The sequence below is a fragment of the Cyrtonyx montezumae genome, unplaced genomic scaffold (assembly GCF_038088225.1).
Source record: "Cyrtonyx montezumae isolate F1298 unplaced genomic scaffold, pur_monq_1.0 scaffold_14, whole genome shotgun sequence".
NCBI lineage: Eukaryota > Metazoa > Chordata > Aves > Galliformes > Odontophoridae > Cyrtonyx > Cyrtonyx montezumae.
Genome location: NW_027071870.1, coordinates 9,711,927 through 9,733,743, shown reverse-complemented (window position 1 = coordinate 9,733,743; position 21,817 = coordinate 9,711,927). Strand labels below are relative to the sequence as shown.

The 21,817-nt window shown below is 37.2% G+C and overlaps 1 protein-coding gene across 2 annotated transcripts in view; it reads left to right on the top strand.

Moving 5' to 3' along the window:
- MPP7 (MAGUK p55 scaffold protein 7) overlaps positions 1-21,817 on the top strand; it is a 103,372-nt gene that overhangs the window by 61,614 nt on the left and 19,941 nt on the right. For both annotated transcript variants that reach the window (XM_065731425.1, XM_065731426.1), the window contains exons 5-10: positions 845-976; positions 7,853-7,934; positions 8,861-8,946; positions 10,680-10,754; positions 11,331-11,527; positions 12,046-12,110. In XM_065731425.1, the coding sequence (XP_065587497.1) occupies positions 845-976; positions 7,853-7,934; positions 8,861-8,946; positions 10,680-10,754; positions 11,331-11,527; positions 12,046-12,110 (637 nt within the window). The remainder of the gene's footprint in view (positions 1-844; positions 977-7,852; positions 7,935-8,860; positions 8,947-10,679; positions 10,755-11,330; positions 11,528-12,045; positions 12,111-21,817) is intronic.

Genomic DNA, 21,817 nt, shown 5'->3' with positions numbered 1-21,817 from the left:
GAGCTCTGTATCTAGAAAGAGAAATGAATTTTGGATTAGGAGAGAGTTTTTTTTAAGCCTTAGTTGAACAAGCTTTCCAACTTCCTTTGATTTTCAAGACTCTTGAGTTTCTGGCAAGGTCATAAATTCTTATGTTGTTAAGATTGAGCCTTGTGTCACAACAAAGTTTAATAAATCTATTGGCCAATCCACGCATGAACTGGAGAAACTACAAAGGGAAAGAAAGGGGGCAAGACATGACAGGTGGTTGGTAAGCCAAATCGTTTGAGCACTGTGCTCCTCAATCTCAGTCATGAATTCCACAATAAATTAAACATTCCTAGGATAATTTGGAGCATGTATGAAAGGGAGTGAGCATGAAAGGGATCCAGTAACCAAGTCAGCTTCCAGAGTACTTCTGAAGGGAATGGCAGTAGCTTAATGTCATGAACCTGATCCTTGAACAGATGTACTGGAAGGTGCTTATTTTGCTTATTTGATTCATTGGACTACATAGTGTATTGAAGAAACTTCTATTGAGGAGGAGTAGAATGTTCTTACTTTAGGCAACTTAGGTTTTCTCCTAACCATAATTATTGTAATTTCAGCTAATGTGTGAAGCACCCAATATTTTCATGTGTTATAACTATATCCACAGTTTACTAGGTGCATACATTGCGTGTGTGAAAAGATATACCCTACAGAATTGTTTAATCACCATTTACATATGTTAAAATTATATAGAAAAATTATATTCAATCTATTTGCATCACACTAGTTGAGTCAGGCTATAAATAATAGCTTCTGCTTTGTCTTTCATGAACTTTTCAGATGCCAAATAACATGTGACTGTTAATATTTCCAGGCTTTGCTCTCTGTACATGATACTGTTGCTCAGAAGAACTACGATCCTGTCTTGCCTCCCATGCCTGACGATATTGACGAGGAAGAAGATTCAGTTAAAATAATCAGACTTGTCAAAAACAGGGAACCCTTGGTAAGTTTTCCCCTCTATTGTTCCTTTTTTTTTAATGTGCCTGCAGAATTTTTGCTTTATAAATGAATTATAATGTTGATAATGAATGTAAATAGGCATTGTTCATGTTTTTTCATAACATTCAGTAATATACTTGTGAATTAGTTATTATTAGTAAAGTACATGAAATGAACAGCAAGAATTTGTTCATTCATGGTGTCTTACCATTATACAGCTGTGGGCCAGTCTGAGCACTTGTATAGGTAATACAGTCATCTTTTATCTTGAATTTGAATCATAAACTTATTTCAAAATGAGAGAGGGAGAATGAATCCCCAAAGAAATCTTGACCTTCGTTATGAACTGTGCCTGTGTTTAAAAAAAAAAAAAGTGACCTTTTGATATGCTGAAAGGAAAGCATAAAAACATATTTTAAAATGCTTGAATTGAAATCTGGGCAAATTTAAGATGTCTGTTGTTGTACTTCAGATTATGAATACTAGAAAGTTAATATCTTCATGGGGATATCTGGAAAAATGCAAGGACTAAACCTAGATTGTATTACAAGAATATTAAAATGTTTTACTTATTTGGTTGTTTTTATTTTCTGTAGTGTGGAAGTAATCTTGAATAAAATGTACCTGTGTTCTTTTTCTCCCACAAATCAGTAAGGGCTTTGCTTTATGTTATACTGGGTATTTGTTTTAATGGATTGCAATCCTGAAGAAATATCTGCAAAATTACTTTCAGAAAGCCACAACCCCACACTTGAAATGACAGAGAGTGATTCTCTTTTAGATGTACAGGGATAGCATGTCTCTCAGTAGATCTTTCCATCACAGTTGATGGATTTCTGGAATCAATAAACAAGAAGTTTTATTTTTGATAGACTGTAGATGCCTGTGGACATAATTAGAAGTTTGACCATATGGAAAGTTTTTGGTTTGTTTCAACACTTTAACCATCCTTTTTCTTTCTTTTTTTCTTTTTTTTTTTTTCAAAATATTTAAATCATAGCTTCAGTAGTGTCAACTGTGTTCTGTTTTTTTTTGTTTTTTTTTTTTAATCTAAGAAATTATTTGAATAATAAACTTGCTTTGGTGTCAGAATATTCATTCTGAAAGATATGAAGAAATCAGAAAATACAGTATGAAATGAGCACATGGGAGAACTCAGTTCCTCTCTTAAGAGATTGTTTGCTTTAATTATCAACATGAGAACAGCCATATAATGGCATCCATGACTTAGTTATCTCTGTAGAAAGAAGCTGATTGCAGCCCACAGCCACTTGAGAGTGAGAATCATTCAAGAACATTAGAGTCAAAGTCTTCTTACCAGTGAAGGATGGTAAGGTGTGAGGCAGGGACCACAAGACACAGCCCTAGAATGTTTAGTGAGAATTAAGAAAAATTCTTACGCTTCTTTCAGTGGGAGATGCAGCTCTGGAGCAGACCAGCCAGAGACTTTGTAGTATCTCCAGCCTGTGTCATATGGCAATGGCTGACCTCATCTTGCATTGACAGTAGTCCTGCTCTGAGCAGGAGTTTGACCTAAATGACTGGTAAAGCTTCCCTTCGGTTCATGTTTCTAAGAACGTACATTAAGTGCATGGGAAAGGAGCACTTTTGAACCCTCCAAATGCCCAGCCTATCTTGCTGTTTTTTTGTTGTTGTTCTTAAAGAACAACCTGTGGTAAATTCTGCTTTACATGTTGCTTATTCTCCAAGGAAACTTCCAGGAGGATATTATCCTCTTCCTTCCTCCTCTTCGATAATTCCCCTTTGATCCATCTTTGTATCACTGTTGATGTCTGATACTAATTTATGTGTGGCAGATTTATGCTTCCTTGTTATTTTAATACCATCGCCACAATTCATACCAAACATTTTTGATTTTTGGTCTTCACCAGATTGTTATTTTTTTCTTAAGTATGAGTGAGAAGAAACGTGTTGTGATTCAAATAAGGTCTTAAGAGAATACAGCATGGCAGAATAATCAAATACAGTCTTTTACTTGGTATATTAGAACCATGGCATTTAAGTTTCCTGTAGTTGCTTTACTAAAGAAAGGATATGCCATGGTATGCCCTAATTTAAAATTTTGTTTTCTATTTTACTGTCTTTTTAATTGCTTTTCCTTCAGAGCTTGTTTTGAAGTCTTGCACGTTCCTGGCTGAGTCTCTGCTTGTCCAGTTTATCTAGTCACACTTCCCCAGCTGTAAAGGCAACTTTCACTTCCATAATTATATCAGAATTCTTGCTACTGAATTTGCGACTGGCCATACAGTATTTTTTCTGGGATGGAAATTTCCTGGTTTCTTGACTTGAAGATATTGAGCTCCTTGAACTTACTTTCACCTCGAGTACATTCTCATTCTCTGTTGGTAAGCAAGTAGCAGAGATTGTTTTTCTGCAGTGGAGTAAGCTTTACATCAGCTGGAAGTCCTGGAAGTTCTTGACTTTTAATATCTCCTTTGGATTACTTTCAGCAGTGCTCTGTGAAGTGAATTAGGCACACTTTGAACTTCTTTGGAGTATATCTAGTGACCTTTTAATGCAAAACTGCAGCACATTTCCTTTGTGCTTTTCTCTGAGTTAAGCAACCCACCAGTGTTAATCACGTTAGTGAAGCCTGAGTCCAGAAGTAATCATCTCACAAGAGAGGGAAACAGGGTTTGTGGGAGGGCCTTCTATTTGCCAGATTTCTTGAGCTCAGAAGTCACTGATTAACTTTTCTCCACCTCTTTTGTGAGAGAGAATTTAAGCTTCTGGTTCATCCATCCACAGATCATTTTGTTTGTTTGTTTTTTGTTTCTAAATGCTCTATTAGCAAATGCTATTCAAAAAGCTTCGTGCTCAAGTGAGGTGAGATCATGTGTTAGGAAATTTTGTCTGAACAAATTAATTTTAGAATCTCTCAAAATCTTACATATAGAGAAGTAGAGGTTGTCCAAAAATCACCAGATTGCAATTAGGCTTTTTGACAGCATGGAGCATTTTTACTTATGCCTAAGTCCACTTCTCCAGGACTTTATTCTACAGTCAAGAGAAAAGCAGGCAGCTCCAGAGAATAAATCATTCCTTCTATTTAAGATACATCTCCTAACGAAGGAATGATTCATTCTTTGGAGCTGCCTACTTATTTTCATTAACTACAGCAATAGTCTTCACACCTAATTTGAACTAGATATCTGATTTCCGTAGCTGAACTCGAGTGAAACAATTTGTAGTGATTAAAAATAATCACATGCATGTTTGTTGATGCAGATTGTCCAATTCTTCCTCTGTGCCTCTTCCTTTAAGTCCTTACAGTTCAGTTCTTGTTACTTAATCAACCCAGTCATGTTATATGTAGTATTGGTTTGGGTGTAGGAACAACCTTAGTGTGCATAGTCTAATGTGCATGGGTATCAACTTTTAAGTAACTGTACACTGTAAGATAGGTAACTGATGTCTTCATTTACATCCTAAATGAAGAATGTATTAAAATAGGCCTTATTGAAGTACTTCTTTACATTCAATGTCTGCATACAGTTTTGTTTAACATAAAATTATGTAAAAAAAAAAACAAAAAAACAAAACCCTGATATTTCATACTCTCTTATTAGTAATTTATTTTATAGAATAGTCTTTTTTTTTCCTTGAAAAAAGGATGTTTCTATTCTGGAACCATCAGATAAATGGATGAATTGTTAAAGCTCACATTTGTGAAACTCTTGAGTGATGCTCATCAGGAAGTGTTTCTACATTAAAAACAATCTTCCTTGCTGAAGGACCTTGTATTATTTGTAGTGTTTTTGCATGGTATACCTTTAAACGTTTTCTCAGTCTGATCACCACATGGCTCCTAACTTCTTATTTCTCCCTTTAGAAGTATTTTAAACTGAGCTATGCTATTACATGTGTATATGTCTCATTTAGAGTAACTTACACTTTTGGCCAGCAACACTGAAAATATTTTCCAGCTCTCAAGGTCCAGCCTAACCTTCTTCCATTTTTGAAGCTCTAAATGAGGAGCTGCACTGCACATGTAACTGCAAGTACTGGGACTGAACATCTCATAATAAATTCTTGCTAGATTATATATACCTCATACTTTAAGCAGGGCTGGCAGCAGAATAATGAAAGCTGCTTTTTCAAAATATCAACTCTTCAAGTGCTCAAAAATAAATCCATTTGTTTGGTGATTTCTTTTTAAGTATTCCAAATTTGGAGTGAAGAGGAGGTTAAACAACTCCCTTTTTACTTTCTGTTCTGTAGGTACAGCAAAAGTACATGAACTCAAACAGTGCTATGGGTCTAACCATTCACTTTGAGATTGCCATAAAGGAGTTATTAACAGTTATGTAGCCTGGATTAAATAATTTCTAACTTGATTTTGTGCTTAGTGTGAAAATCTCGAATTACCTTTTACCTTTGCTGGAACAAATCAGTTAATCTGTGCCAGTATATTCTCCAGATTAGGGCAGCAAAGGTGATCTGAGGTCTGGAGCACCTCTCCTGTGAAGACAGGCTAAAAGAGCTGGGCTTGTTCTGCCTGGAAAAGAGGGGACCGCCAGGAGACTTCATTGCAGCTTTCCAGTATTTAAGGGAAGATTATGAACAGGAGGGAAATCAACTTCTCCACAGGTAGATAGTGATAGGACAAGGGGGGAATGGTTTTAAACTAAAGGAGGAAATATTTAGATTAGGTGTCAGTGGGAGGTGTTTTTAACTGAGAGTGTGGTGAGGAGCTGGCACAGGTTGCCCAGAGAGGTTGTGGATGCCCTGTCCCTGGAGGTGTTCATGGCCAGGTTGGATGAGGCCCTGGACAGCCTGGTCTAGTTCTTGATGTAGCAGCAGGCAAACCTGCCTGCAGCAATGGGTTGGAACTTGGTCCTTGTCGTCCCTTCCAATCCAAGCTATTCTATTATTATGGGACTCTGATATTGGTGGTGGTAACTGCATGAAGCGACCATTGCACATTGGTGTGAGCCTTTCTGTTACTTTGAGATGTCATTTCGGTCAGTGCTACAAATTCCACAGAAGCTCATTCTAGCGTTGATCCTAAAACAAAGAGAAGGAAAGGGGAACTGTCTCCAATGTTGGCATGAGGGGTGCAGTGGCTGGGTGGTGGCAGTGGCTGGCTGTCAGCCATGGCTTGCATTTTGCATCCAATGAAGTTTAACAGTATCAACTTCCAGCAGAATAGCATAGTGTCTGCGTTCAGGGCTTCTTCAGTGATGAATGAGGGAGCCTCTGTTTCATGTGGACAGTGTAGTGTAAAAGTCCTGGGTTTATGTTTGGTTGTATCTTCCTAATGCTTTTCTTTTTGATGGATATGTTAAAAATAAAAATGTACATTTAAACAGGTGCAGCTTTACAGGTTTTAATAATCAACAAAATTGATTGCTGTTGCTGCAAAGTCAGAGCTTGATATTGAGATACAGGCTAGCGGGGTTAATGCTGTGTTTGTACATTCATAATACTGCTCTGTTCATTTTGCTCAAAGTCCAGTTGTGAGTTTTTACAGTGAGAATAGCTGCAGCTGAATCTCATTTTTCTGAAGAGCAGACTAATTTAAAATTTATATTATATTAAGGAATACAAACAAATGCCCACAAATATCAATGCTATATACAGGGCATAAGAATAAGCTTGGCAAATTGCAGGATTACCTTGCAGATGAAATTTCATACAAAACAACTTAGGATGTACAAGAAAATGCACAAAGTGCATAAATGTTGCTGTAGAGTTGTTTAAAGCTTCAACAAAACATAGTAATTTAGTGACATTATTAGCTTTTTTGAGGCAATTTTTCCTATTTGCAGTAAATGCAGCTTGCATGTATTAAAAATAAATTGATCTCCCATTTTTCATGTAATGTGTCATGTTTACATTTTAGAGGCAGAGAGGAAGGAACACTTCCTATTTACAGTTGGTGGAAGTGTTAACTGTAGTAAAATGTCATCCCCTTTACTTGTATATATTTCATCTTTATGTTCATTTAATACTTAAAAAATGAAATAATGCTGGAAGTAGTACCCGTGTTTAATCAAATACAGAAAACTACATATAAAAGCAATTTATTTAGTCAAAAAACAAAGAGAAAAAATTGTTTGCCTTATTTCAGTCACAACCCTTTGTTGATGGAAGAAATGCTGATCAGTGATGGCAGTGTACACAGAGCATTGTTGTGCTTAGAGTTGAAGTACTCTGCTTCAACAAAGTGTCACTGCCTCTTAAGCAGCAGTTCCAGGCTCTGGTGTCCTCCAGTTTCTTCCTGTTTCTGCCACTGCCGGATTCCTACTCGTCACTTTGGGCCTCTTTTTCTGTTTGTATTACACCGCATTTTTCAGCTGTATTGGTAACAGTGTAAAGCAAAATATGGATTAGTGCCTGCAGGGGCTGCTCTGATTGTGAAGGGCAACTATTATCAAAGAATCACAGAATCATAGGGGTTGGAAGGGACCTCAAGAGATCATCGAATCCAACCCCCTGCCAAAGCAGGTTCCCTACACCAGGTAATTAGGATCACAGCTAATCCTTTTGTAACCATGGTAGGTAACAAGCCCCTAACTGCGGCACAACTTAGCGTTTCTGGGTTTCGCACCATTTTAGAACCAGACTCAAATAGCCTACAGTTACAGTTAACACTGAGTTGCTAAGCAAACTTTTTGCATCATTTGTGCTTTTGGAAAGCAGTTTGCATACCGAATTCACCAGTAAAAGAAGGAAAGGACACATTTCAATAGGCTGGTAACAGAACAACGGATTTTCTAATTCTTTACTTGTCTTTTCTGGCTTCTTCATGCAGGGATACTGTATCAACTTTTTGCATTTTTGCATAGCAAATATTTTTCAGTGTAGGTTCTTTAAATTATAGTTGAACTAACCAAGAAACCTTTTTATTTGAAAGGGGGCTACTATTAAAAGGGATGAACATTCTGGTGCAATCGTGGTGGCGAGGATAATGCGTGGAGGAGCTGCAGATAGAAGTGGTAAGTGTTGCTTCTTGGCACAAGCCATTCCAGTTACAAAATGTAGAAGATGTGGTAAAATGGGATTGTTTCATACCCATTAAATACATCAGTATCAAAAGAATTTGGGGCTTGGATAATTTTTCCAAGTGATACTGGTGAAAGTATTTGTGCAGATTTTTTTTTCCAAATTCTCTGGCAATTAGGTATCTGCGTTAGCAGATGGAGAAAGTTGGTGGGGTTTTTTTGGATGCTGTTTGTTTGGAGATTTATCATTGTTTGTTTTCAGTTGAAGAATTCCACTTAGAAGTGATGTGACAAGCCCGTGTTAGAACCTACTGATGGAGGAACTCACGATGGCTGCCTTATTTTATATTAGTACATCCTTTTGGAGTTTTGCTGGTAATTATTAAAGTACCAGACCACCCCTGAATCCTGGTGTTTAGCTTCAGATGCTCAAAATCTTCAGGACCTCAAGCAGGCGATCCTGAATTACACTCCTAGTGTGTCTCTTTTCATTGAAGAGAACCCAAGAGAGCTGTGTTTCCCACTTAGATGGGATAGTGAGTAAATCTGTGTAAATATCATTAAACCAGGAAACATTTGTACTGCAAATTAGCACTCACAGCTTAAGTCATCTCTGCAGTACTTGCAGCTGTGTAGCAGCAAGTAGTATGAGTAGAAAAAGAATTGGCACGCGTATTTTTCAAACATCTGCTAAAGTCTGGAAAAGTCATAGAGAAATTTTACTAATTTTTAGGAGGAAGGAAGAGAGGTGAAAGAAGAAATCAACAATCTCAAGCTTATCTGCAGGGACAGTAGCCATAGTTGTGTTCACCATATATCCCTGCTTTTAAGTAAGAGCTTAGAGAAAAAAAAAGCTGAATATTGACAGCACTTGTGTTATACATAGCTACCATTTAACAACTCATTTTTGCCTTCTGTAGGTCTTATTCATGTTGGTGATGAACTGAGGGAGGTGAATGGGATTCCTGTCGATGATAAAAAACCTGAAGAAATAATACACATTTTGGTAAATAACAAACATTTTAAAATTAATTCAGGAGAGTCAAATAATTATACTTAACATTTCTGACGTGTTTCTTAGTAAATACTGTATGTTATATTAATGCATTTTCTTCTAGTGCAATCATTTACAAATCTCCATTTCCTTTCTCTTTAAAAAAGAATTATTTTCCACATATTAGATATATGCAATTACAAATGACCAAATGGCTGTAGGTGTGTTGCAGACCTCAATGTATCACCTGCAGTTCTTAAGACACAACCATGAGTTGAATTCAGATGTTTAAATTTACTAATTTCTAACTCATTAACTCCATGTGAAGATGAATTCATAATATGTGCACTTGATAGAAGAATAGATAATATATTAAGAGTAGGATTTGTAAATAGTGATATATGTGTGATTATGTTTGTACTTCTCTGAGCATAGTCTCTAAAGCCAACCTGTTTACTTTCTTAGGGATTGCTATTGCAAATTAAGTAATTTTGATTCTTCCAGAAATATGTAATACTTTTACACCAAATGGTCTGATGAGGGTCACAATGGCTCTTTATGGTGTAGTCATTTCTGTATGCATACATACATTACTGTCCTACTAAGATGAATGGCAGTTCCCTCTGATTCAGTAACCAGGATGATTCATTCCAAGTGTTAGCCCAGTGATATTCGTACTCACTTTATGGCATTGCATTCCCTACAGAAACATATCTTCCTGCAAAAATTAATATTTAAAAATCTCTAGAAATACAATAACACTACAAAAGGTGTGAACAATTTCCCCATTTACCTCCTTGAGGTACAATATAATCATCAAAAGCTAGTTAGAGCTTATTTCAAATGTAACAGAATTATTGATTCCAGCCCTGTGGCTGGTGAAATAAGACCTTGGCTGCTGTTTGTCAAACAGTGAGCTCTTGGATCGCAGACATGCAGGCAGAAGTATGTCTCACTTGGTAGTGGACAGGCCTGTTTCCATTTTGCTTAAATCATTGGCTGTCTGTTGCACTCTGAGTTTTATGAAACTTGTCGGCTGCATGCAATAGCAGCAGAGTCTCCAGCTGATTAGCACTTCCTTCAATAGCAAAATGTCACGGAGGCAGTGGGAATATATTGTGGTTAATAAGTAAAATGTAGCCAGACACACTTATAGAGGGATACAGGAAAAGATGAATGGATGAGGTGGTTGATGATGGCTAACTTGTTTTAAGATTTATAGTGGAGGGCTTTTTTTCCATTTAGTACACGTAGCCTATTCAAAAATATTTTTCTTTTCTAGTTTCTTTTACTTGCCAAAAGAATAAATCCCCCCCAACAGTTTTATATGATAAATATGGCACAAACCTATCTGATTTTTTCTATCAGGTTTTTCTGAAAAATGAAATGTTAGTTAGATTTTTCCAGAGATGTTCGAACTGTGCCAGTAGTCCAGCAGTAGCTTCTAATATGTGCATATTTTAGCTGTAGCGTGTGCTGCTGCTTTCTGTGAAGAAGTGGAACCTCCAGAACATGCAGGCACCAGGCTTTAGCAGTCCCATCTCTGCCCATCAGTGGGCACTTGTAGCTTTTGCAGTTCAAAGTTCTCTACAGTGAAACTGTTGAACTCCATCAGTCATGTTTGGAGAGAGGAAAGACACGTTATATTTTGAGTATTTTGGAATTAATTTGTCTTTTTTCCCTTAAGTTTTCTTTGAAAAGTACAGTTTAATTCTTTGTGCATTATCTTTTTAAATGTTCAACAGGCTCAGTCTCAAGGAGCAATTACATTTAAAATTATACCCAGTGTGAAAGAAGAAACACCATCAAAGGAAGGCAAGGTAGGCAAGTATTCAAGAATATTTCACAAGATATTGAAGTGAACATTATTGCTGAAGATCAACATTGTTTGCTTAGTTGACAGACCAAGAACATGACTTAGTGCCAGAGTTCTCAGTTTTTCTAATGTGATACTAATGTGATAGGTTTGCACGTGAGTCCTAGCTCTGCAGCCATGAAGTTGACATAGGTAATCCTCATCCCCTGTGAGCACCTGGCTTGCTTCCAGGTATTCCTCCTATCATACTGTGGGCAAAAGAAACCTGGTAACACCTTAGTTCAGAAGTATCTTCCCTTCCTCATATGAGCACACTGTTGCCCAAAAGTGTGAAGTTCTCTTTGACTGTGGGAGTTGGATCTTGCAAGCTTTACTACATAAGGATTGTGGTTGTAGGAGCAATGGATAAAACGTTTCCTTATTAACTTCTGATGTTAGACTTCCATGGGGATGTTTTACAGCAGTAAATGTTTATTGCTTAACGTTATTTAATGCAATGTTTTTGAATAGTGTAAGCAAAAATGGGAGCTACCTGTGAGTTAATACTTTGATTCTAAAGAAAGAGCACTGTTTGTTTCAGATGTTTATCAGAGCCCTATTTGACTATGATCCTAATGAGGATAAAGCAATCCCTTGTAAAGAAGCTGGACTTGCTTTCAGAAAAGGAGATATCCTTCAGATCATGAGCCAGGATGATGCAACCTGGTGGCAGGCCAAACACGAAGGTGATGCCAATCCCAGAGCAGGCTTGATCCCTTCAAAGCATTTCCAGGAGAGGTGAGCTACCGAGAAGCATAGTTTCATTATCTTTCTTTTGTAGTAAGAAATAATTTATTTTCCAAGTTAGCATAGTTGTCATATGTATGGTTGTAGATTACAAGGGTATGATAAACCTGCATTTGTAGCAAGACAATTGAACTTGGAAACCTATTGCTGAAATACTTTGGATTTCCTTATTTGTCTGGCTACAACTAGTAATGACAAAAACTGGTAGGATAACACCGATCCAGATTGAAAGAAAAAACATATGGAAAATAGCACATCAGTATCTGCAATCACACTGATGTACTGTGCAGAAATCCGAACTGCAGCAGATTTTGGAGAGCTCGCAAAAAATTTGAGGCTCAGAATTTGATTTTTACATTGTACGTAGGTTGCATTGTTTAAAGTTCATTTCTTGTGAAGTCTTCTGGATATTTTGCAATAGTCTCATGATTTTAAGTGTTTATTAATCCCTAATTTGCAGTGAAATCTAAGGAGTTTGTGTCTTTACCCTACCACCTCCCATTTTATAGGAGATTTGCACTAAGAAGACCAGAAGTGCAGATTCAGCCACTGAAAATTTCCAACAGAAAATCATGTAAGTCTGCTAACGTGGAAAAGAAACCATACCCTTGATCTCTAACCTTATAAAATAGCAGTTTGTTTCAGTGCTGTAATTAGAGGATGCATTTTTCCAGGGCACAATAGTTACTTGATCACACTGTATCAGAAGCAAAATAGATAACTGTAATAGCTGAAATGAAAGGTTTAGCAGCAGCAACAATTATTCCTAGCCCTCTGACTTTGTTTTCAAAGCACTGAGCCCAATTAATGTTTTGATATGTAAAATTTCAAAGGTTGAGGAGTGTTCTTTTCCTGTTGAAACAGTGCAGAATTGGCTTAACAGTTTATATAATTTAGACTGCAAGGATATGGTGAAATTTATATTGAGAGTGAGATAAAAGATTGGTTATTCTTCCCTTCCTTTCCCCATATAGTTAGTAATTTTTTGTGTCTTATGAAGGAGCATGATTTTTTATAAGTCAGAACACTCAGTTCTTTGACAGGCTTTCATGGAACAACTTCGTACTGTTTTTTAAGCAAATTCAGTCTTAATAGTTTCTGCTTTTAAATACTGCAGTTGCACAATGTAAGAAAAATAAGCTGTAAGAAAGTGCATACATTGAAACAAATATTTTCTTTCCACTGGAATTTACATCAACATCTGTTTTAAGTATTATTGCATATTTTACTTGACCTGTTATTTCTTTCAGTTGTACAGATTCATAACAGTGAGTACAATGTTAGAAACTATCACACTTCAGTAGGATCTAAATCATAAATACAAATGTTTGTGAGTTCAACTAGAAGTACTCAGAAAATAGTCAAAGATTCCACCCATCTTTTATTCTCTAAGAATAAAACAAGTATGGATATTATGGGAAACAGTGCATACTAAGTTCCAACCTAAATGCCCTTAACCTTAAAACTCACGGAGTCTTCTGTTGCAATTTTTCTAACTCCTTTCTATGGCTTTTGTGTTCTGGATGTTGATGGTTAATGTTAGCTTTCTAATAATCTGCATTTTCTGGCTTTCATTCCATTTCACCATTGGTTGTATGCCCTAATGCTATTAACTTGAAAGGCCTCAATTGTAGTTACAGTAACTATAGCATTTGCAGTTTACAGAGGTCAGAAACAAAGAGGAGTTTCTCTGGTTTGTAGTAAATCTGTTGTTTTACTAGATTCAAGGTCTGCTCTGCCCCACTTTTGGAAAAATGTCTGATCCCATTTTATATCTATTTATGTCTGCCCACTGTACTGGAATCTGGATAATACCCTGAGCTTTCCAGATTCTTGAATTAAGAGGGCAGTGGTGCATATGAAGAAGTAATTCAGCTGCAGCAACACTGCATCATTCCCGTCTTAAGGGACTGCATCCTTTTAGTGACCTTCAAGTGAAAGGTTTTACAAGATGCTTCTCACTCTTCTTGATTTGGAATTGCCATAATTACAATCCAGATAAATCCTGCGGTATGATGGCTGCTATTGTCCTTCATGCTGATACTATGTCTTATGTACCTTAAACAAGACAGGAGATTTCCTCTCTTCTTCCCTATTCCTTTAAAGCACAACAGAGCCTTTAAGTGAAACAGCATACTTGTTACCATTCTCTTTTAGACTTTCTCGAAACAAGGCTAGATCCATGCAACTATCATCTAGAAAACAGAGGTGATTCTTTAAGAAGGAAAGACAGCATGATAATGGAGATCTGACATTCTCTCTCTTCCTATCTTCTTCAGAGGACAATTTGCTGATAAATCTGCCAGATTTCCATGGGGAGAGAGGCAGTACTGTTCTGAGTTCCATCTCTTTATTCGAAGATCAAACATGTTTTTAGTGTTGGGAGGGAAATTGCCTCCTTCATTGTGAAAGCAGTTTTAAAGACCATAATTCACCTGTAGAAAAATGTCATGACTAGGATATTGCTTGAGCTGTTCTCAGAAGACCCTTCCACTTGCTTGGCTTTTCAAGAAGATTCAGTAAAAGCTGGGACAATCTACACCTGTCTGAAGTTAGGGAGGTTTTTCTACTTACCAAGCAGGGCAGTGAAACTGTGAGATAAGGAGGTCTTGTCTATTCTTCTGCACAGTAAACACCATTCCAAAATTGGGAGATGCTGGAAAGCAGTGCATTACTCAGCTGAACGAACAGCATATTGCCAATATCAGGAATGTGCAAGGAAGGGGATGTAGTGATTAGAAAATTGGAAAGGTCTGCCATCTTTTTTTTTTTCCCTTTGCTGAATTGGGCATGTCTAAAGTTTTATTTAGCAAACTCCTTTGTAGAAAGGTAGGAAGTTGGTATTGCTTGATTTCATCTGTTTTTTTAAGTTCTGTGCAACAGGATTTCATCTTGATGCAAGGTTCTTCTTTGTTTGGAGGGCTAGTTGTCTGGGGAGAGTGATGCTCTGTAGATCTTTCTAGCTATACAGGGAAAGGTTTGCTACTGTAGAAGGTCCCACCCAGTCACATAACCTGAATTTCCATACCAGTTTGGATGGAAAGGGAAGTTTGCCAGTGATGATACCCTGTAGCTTCCCAAAGACAAACCCCTGTTGCTTTTAGCACATCTGCCAATAGAAGTCAATTTCCTGGGAGGACTGAGGCAGGTACTAGGAAGCCTTCTTGAGAAATGGAAAGTAGTGCTGGATGCCAGCCTGCTCTGTTTAGTCAACTCCCCCACATCCCACCTTTTGTAATGAGGAGTATATCTAGATACATGACATGTTTTTAACAGGGAAAATTGAACATGATTATTCTGTTTTCTTGAATATCAAGACAGTATGAATCAGCTCTGGTTTCCTAGGTGGGCTTCAGAGCAGTAGTGTCCTTCTGCCTCAAAGATAATATAAAAAATTAGTAAAAATTCTATGCAAGAACTATCTTAGAACTTTTTTTTCTGTCTCTCTTCAAGGCAATGTTGAGAATTGGGGAGAGCTGTTATATTTAACTAGAAAATCTCTCTGAAATGTAATCAACAGCTGTTCCCAGTAACATTAACATCTTTCAGGATTTGCTTTGTTAATTATGTTTCAAATCCTGCAGGAAGCGAGATTGCATTACTTTTGGGAAGACTTCTTTCTATTTCAATTTTAGTTTTAGAATAAGGAAAGAAGTGTAGAAGTGAAATTTAGTATTAAGGATGAAGAAAAGGAGAAATAGAGGGTGATGGGGAAAAGAAACAAGGACAGTGGAAGTATGAGTGGGCAAAAGTTGCCCATCAACCTGTTAGACAACCCCATAGAGGATGAAGTTTGAAGTGATCAAATAAGGGCAAATAACAGTATTATGTGAGAGCATTGCAATAGTCAATATTTGTACTGTCGTTCAGTTGTTTCTTGATTCAGTTTAAATCAAACACTAACATAATTGTTTTGCTAAAGTTTTTGAAACAGTGAATGAGTTGAGGCTGCACCTCGAGTACTGTGTTCAGTTTTGGGCCCCTTACTGCAAGAAAGATATTGAGGCTCTGGAGTGTGTCCAGAGAAGGGCAACAAAGCTGTGAGGGGTCTGAAGCACAGGGCTGATGGGGAGCAGCTGAGGGAGCTGGGATTGTTCAGTCTGGAGAAGAGGAGGCTCAGGGGAGACCTTATTGCTCTCTACAACTGCCTGAAGGGGGGTTGTGGTGAGCTGGAGTTTGGCCTCTTCTCTCATGTAACTGGTGATAGGATGAGAGGGAATGGTTTCAAGCTGCACACAGGGAGATTCAGACTGGATGTTAGGAAATACTGCTTTTGCAAGAGTGGTCAGGTGCTGCAATGGGCTGCCCAGGGAGGTGGTGGAGTCACCGACCCTGGAGGTGTTCAGGAAACGTTTAGATGCTGTGTTGAGGGACATGGTTTAGTGAGAGCTATTGGTGATAGGTGGACAGTTGACTGAGTGGTCTTGTAGGTCTTTGCCAACCTTGGTGATTCTATGAATGCAAAAATCACTAATATGAACTGTGACCCATTTCAGTTTTTTGTTGATGGCTATAAAGCCCTCTCAGTAATTTCAATAAGATTTAAAAAGTTTTAAAAGCTTGAGATAAGTGGCAGTTAGATGTACTGACCCGCTGAACAAATTGATAGCATTATTTCCAAGCACAAAAATGATGAGAGGATAGCAAACCCCTCAAGCCTTTTCAGCCCTTCTCTCCTTACTTAATATCAACAAATTTCCAGCAGAAAGCGGTGTTCCTTGTATGTTAATCCTATGGGAAAGTTGTATTGGAAAAATAATGAGAAGGAGCAGCATAAATGGAATGGAAGTAAAGGAATAGAGATGCATGAGATTGTTTGAGTGGGACTAACCCTGCTGTGCTGGAAGAGTGCACCTGCCATACACCTGACACTGACATGGGGCATGAAGTGTTCTTTGAGATGTAGAAGGGAGGGGGCAGTGCTGACTGCATGAAATCCACTGAAGTGTGTCTGAGCTTGTTAGCCATGGCTGAAGGCCAGCTTGGATGGAATCTGCTTCTATGGTATTCCTGAATAGAGCTTAACAGAATTCCTGGCTTTAGGAACTCAGCACGGGCACAACTTTGTAGCCACAGTTGGCTCTGTGAAGTCTTCTTTCATTGCATCTAGTCCAAGCAGTGCCAAGAGATTTCATACAGAGAAGAATTCATTTAATAGCTCCCAGTCTGCTAACTTGAATACAAAGAATAATCGTGCTCTAACTGTAATAGTCGCTGCCAGGAAACGTGGCAATTTTTACATTTGTAGCTTACTTTAATTTTTACCTTAATTTGTAGATACAACATTGACCAACTGCTGGTTTTCTGAGGGGAGGGTAAGGGAAAGGGAGGGAAGGAGAGAGGGAAGTAGATTTCTTTGGATAATAACCAAATAATTTGGTTACAGTTCTGCAGTTATGAACTGCAATAATCAGCCTAGATATTATATCCCTTCAGCATAATTTTGCTTTCATAGCAGGTGTTGTTATGTATATATGCATTGTCTCTGGTATGAAAATGAGTGGTAACTTTATATTTCATACTAGTATAGTCAGTAGCTTCTGTTAACTTATTCAGTACATGCACATGTGTACATGTATGACATAGGTGTGTCCACGCTCTGTGTGTACATATGGGCAGGTACGATGCACACAGGACAGAGCTGCCTAGAGATGACTTTTTCTTGAAAATACATTTGTTCTGTATATGTAAAGCTAAATGTAAATGCTTTCTGTGGCAAAGTCATCATGTGTTTTTTCAAGGACTTAAAACCTATTTTACTTTCAATTTTGATTTACCATATGTGATTGGCATTGTATGAGCAAGAGGAAAGATTTAACTGCAGCCAAATGGTATTCATTCAAACAAGATGTAACCCAGTTGATCCACAGATGAGTGCCTTGTGAATTGAAGATTGTGTTCTGCAAACAAAAGAATTTAAACGTGGTGAACAAGTGAATGCTGTGTACCACTTGTAGTTGAAGACCAAACATTTAGGATAAATGCATAGTAGGACTCTTGCTTGTTGTAATCGTTGCTCGGGCTTAGCTATGCCTTTCTTCTGAGTATTTTTCTGTGTTCCTATTTGATTCTTAATTGCCCACCTGCAAGTAGTTAGGATTAAGAACAAAAAATACGCCAGACCTTTAGAGTTAAATTAGCACATTGGCATCTTTGTTCAGAAGTCTTCTTTCCTTACAAATACTAGCTTCCTACTGCCACAGAGAAATTAAAGAAACCTGAAGCTGGATGGCATTTGAACCAAGGTTACATGAGACAGAAGTGGAAATGGATCTCATAAACTCTTGCTCTGTCCTTCACCGCAAGACTATCTTTCTTCATTTTCCATGTTGCTGAGATGCTGTTATCTGATGATGTTATGAGATAATCAAATCAAATCACCTTATATTTTCCATAACGTGAACATATGTGTATCATTTGACCTATAGGACCATACAAGATAAAAACAGTATAAATGGGAATTGCTGTGTGGTGCATCACTAAAAAGTCAACTGTTTACTGTATTCATTGTAATGCAGGTCATTGTATTACACTGCTTCTTACACAGTTTCTTCTTCAGTAGAGTGAAATAGAATGTCAGGGATTATGTAATGTGGCACTGAGCTATTGGTTTTAATTTCAGACTGAGAAACATTCAAATGAGATTCTTGGATGAAATATGATTGAAAGTCAGCAGGAGTTAAAAAGTTTAATCTGGTGCTGGACTGTTCCAAAGAGCTCTGGAAGTTTCTGAGAAGGCACAAGTGAGCTTCTAAAGCAATATAGTTGAGATGAGGCCCCCAAAATCAGTCCAAATAATTTTCAGTTGGAATACATACAAAAATACACTGTATGTACTACAGTTTTGCATTGTTGCAGTGTAGCATATTGGCTGTCTTGAAATCTTTCTAAAACAAATAAAACCACTTCTGTCCTAAGCTTCCATTGCACTTGTGTTTCCTATTTCTTTATCTCACTTATGGCATGGTGCTACTTCATTGTTGTTTCATGAGTCTGTTTCGTGAATATTTTCTTTGTAACAACTTCTCCCTTATTGCATTAAATAGTACTTAGCAGTTTTTTTTTCCTTTTCTCGGTGTTGTATTTCTTCTATATTGTCCTTTTTTGTTGTTTTTTTTAATATATTTTTATCATTGCTTTTATTTTCCCATTTTCCATCAGATTTCTTCCTCCTTATTCTGTGTCCTCTTTTAGTCTCACATTTTTTCCTTCCAGATAAACATGTCTGCTTCCATTCCCACGCTGCTTTAATTTAGTAAAACTGACCTGAGCAGTCCTATCCTAACTTTCCATCTCTCCAAACTTTGGAACTTTTGACATGTATCTGCAGATATCTGCTGCATACATACAGCTGATTCACACAGAGCTGTGATAGTTATGAAGTTTACTGGCAAAAAATATCTGACTTTAATAGGGATAGATAATAGCCCTAGTACAATTCCTGGTAAAATTTAATTTGGATGTATGTGGTGATGACTGTTCTGTAGCTGCATTAAGCTCTGACAACCCACTTATTTCCCACATTTTTTATTATAAACTCTGATGTTCAACCTTAGGAGGAGCCCAAGAAAGCCAAGAGCGGTATTAAGAAGGAAAATCTTATAACAAAAAAAAAAAAAAAAAGAAAAAGGAGAGAAGCAGAACTTCAAAACTCCTTCTCAGAATTAAACCTCAACTTGTAGACATTTTGGCTTCTGCTTTCTGGCATCAGCTAGCTCACTTGGGAATCCTAACATCTTTAATTTATAGCATCAAATTAAGAACTAAATCAATGAATTAAGACCATTCCCTTTCCTGCCACAAGCCTGGGTTCTTTTCAGCTGTCTTAGCTCAGCTGCTGTAGCTCCACCATCTCCCAGCCATGCAGGCAGAGTTGTGTGAGTGCACACCTATATGCACGTACCTCTTTTTCTCCTACTGCAGCCCACTGAAACCATACGATCACCTTGAGTAGTGATAGACTAAATGTCATTTAAAGAAGTCTTTAAGTTAATATCTTTTTAGAATAAGCCCTCAAGCAGAAGATCTTTTTGTATCCATTTTATGGGACGAAATGGGAAAGCTCTTCTTTCTGCTCAGATAGAGAGGCAGCTTTTGCCACAGCCTTTGCTTGAAATGTCAGTCATGCATGAAAGATTAGAAGATATCTCTTGAATATTCACATTCCGAGGGTAGACAAGCTCGATGGAAACTTTTGAAATGTGTATATTTCAGATTTATTTATCCAGGCTTCAAAGGAAGTTTAAATCATATCTAGACTGTAAAATCTCCATATGAATCTAGACCTCAATATCTAATATCACTGTGTACAAAAATCCATTATATGTATCTATATGTTACTTTTATGGGCTAGCCCTAAAATGATTGTAAAAATGGGAATTTTCCACTGTCAAGGAGGCAGAAATGTATTGATTTACTATGGGTAAACAGAAAGTCTTAAGTAGATCTATTATATTAGTGTGGTGTCAGAGAAATAACGACAGAGTATAGGAATTCCTTCAGCGTTATTTAAGCTTACAGCTATAGACATTCCAAAAAATACAAAAGAAACCTCGGAAACCCAGCTGCAAGGGCAGTAGCAACTGGTATTTGAAGTGCAGAAAAATACCCAGATCACATCTGTGGTACTGGTTCTTGGAAATTCTAGGTTAAGACTGATTAAATAGAATTAACAAACTCTGCCTTTAATACAAAAGAGATCTTCTGTGACAAGTGGGGAAGAGCACTGCTACCAGAAGTAGAAGATCTCCTGTAGGAAGCTTGTGGCACACACACAATATTTTTTCTGACTTTGAATGTAGTTAAACGTGTAAGTTAAACGCGGTGCCGGTGTGATGGTAAATGCCTCAATATAATAGGTGCTGTCGAGGATTTGAAAGTAGCTTACATAGCTACATTTTTTTCCTATTTATGAAGTATTAAACAATAATACTTTGTTTTTTTGGCTGTTCTAAGATGAGGAAGCGGTTGAGTGTGGTAGGTGCATTTTTCTTCTTAGATTTAACTTTTCTTTCTTAAGTTATGCTTTCACTCCATTTAATGATTTCCTTTCCTATTTTTCCTTTGTGCTTCTCAGAGGAAATTGAAGGTACATGTACAAAAGTTTCCCTGCATAGCCCAATAATTTTATTTAGAGAACATGTGTTTAGAATTAAATTGAAAAGGAGTCAAATGTTTCTAAGAGATGTTGTACGTATACTGCTTCTATATTGCCACCAGATAGACTGAATCATTTTAAAGAAGATGAAAGTACCAAAATGCTCTTGGTTGCTTAATGCAAAGATGTATTATTTGAACTGTTGTTTTTAACTGCTTTCCCCCTCTCTTGAACTGCTGGAAGATGTGTAAAGAAAAGTAGATCATAAAAAAACAGCACAGAACTTGGGTGGGCTGGGTTGGAAGGAGGTGGTTCTGACTTAATTGCATGGCCAAGAGAAGTCTTGCATTTCTAATTAATACTGAAAAAGTATTTCTCTGAGACGGTAGAAAGTTCATCCATGCAGTATCATCCTTATTGGTTTTCCTCCGAGTGCAGCCAGTTACTGTTATGCTTGCAGCATATGTTAAAGTAATAGCAGCTGATCTCGTATTCCTTTTTTTTTAACTTAAGAGGCCTTTGTTTATAAAGCATTAGAAGTTGTAGCTCATATTTGTGATCAAAGGGCCTCCGGTATGTAAAAATATACATGATAGTTATATCAAATGAGAGGATGTGTTTTTGATCAAAAACCTTTCTGTCTAATCCAGTGAGCCAAAACTTAAAGCTGCAGTCTGATAATGTATAATTTACGAAAAAGCTTGATTTACATCAAATACATTTTGCTTTCTTTTAAGTGGCTTCATAATTTCTATTAACTGATAAAGCGTGAATAATACATTGTAAGAATTCTGTTTCGAATGTTTGCTGTCATCAAAATCCCGCTTGAGAAGTTGGAAAGATCAGTGTGCATGCTGCAAAATCCCAGAACATCTTCAGCTGAAATATAAAACAATAAATGTTGTTTTATGTTTTTAAGGAAATGGCTTATTGAAGGCTTTCTAGTGCTATGCTTTGTACAGTTGTCATTTTAAAGTACTTCTGTATTTTTTGCTGGGCTTCTAACTGTTCTGCTTTATTTCTTGGCTCTTATTCTGTATGCTTTTACCCTTCGTCCAGAAGATGCTGAATGTGCTGGTCACAACAGTGGATCCTATCTAGGTGAGCAATTGGTTACAAAAGACAATCTCTTCTTTTCTTTCAGCTCCTTTTCCCTGGAACTACTGTGTCCACTTTGCTCTTGG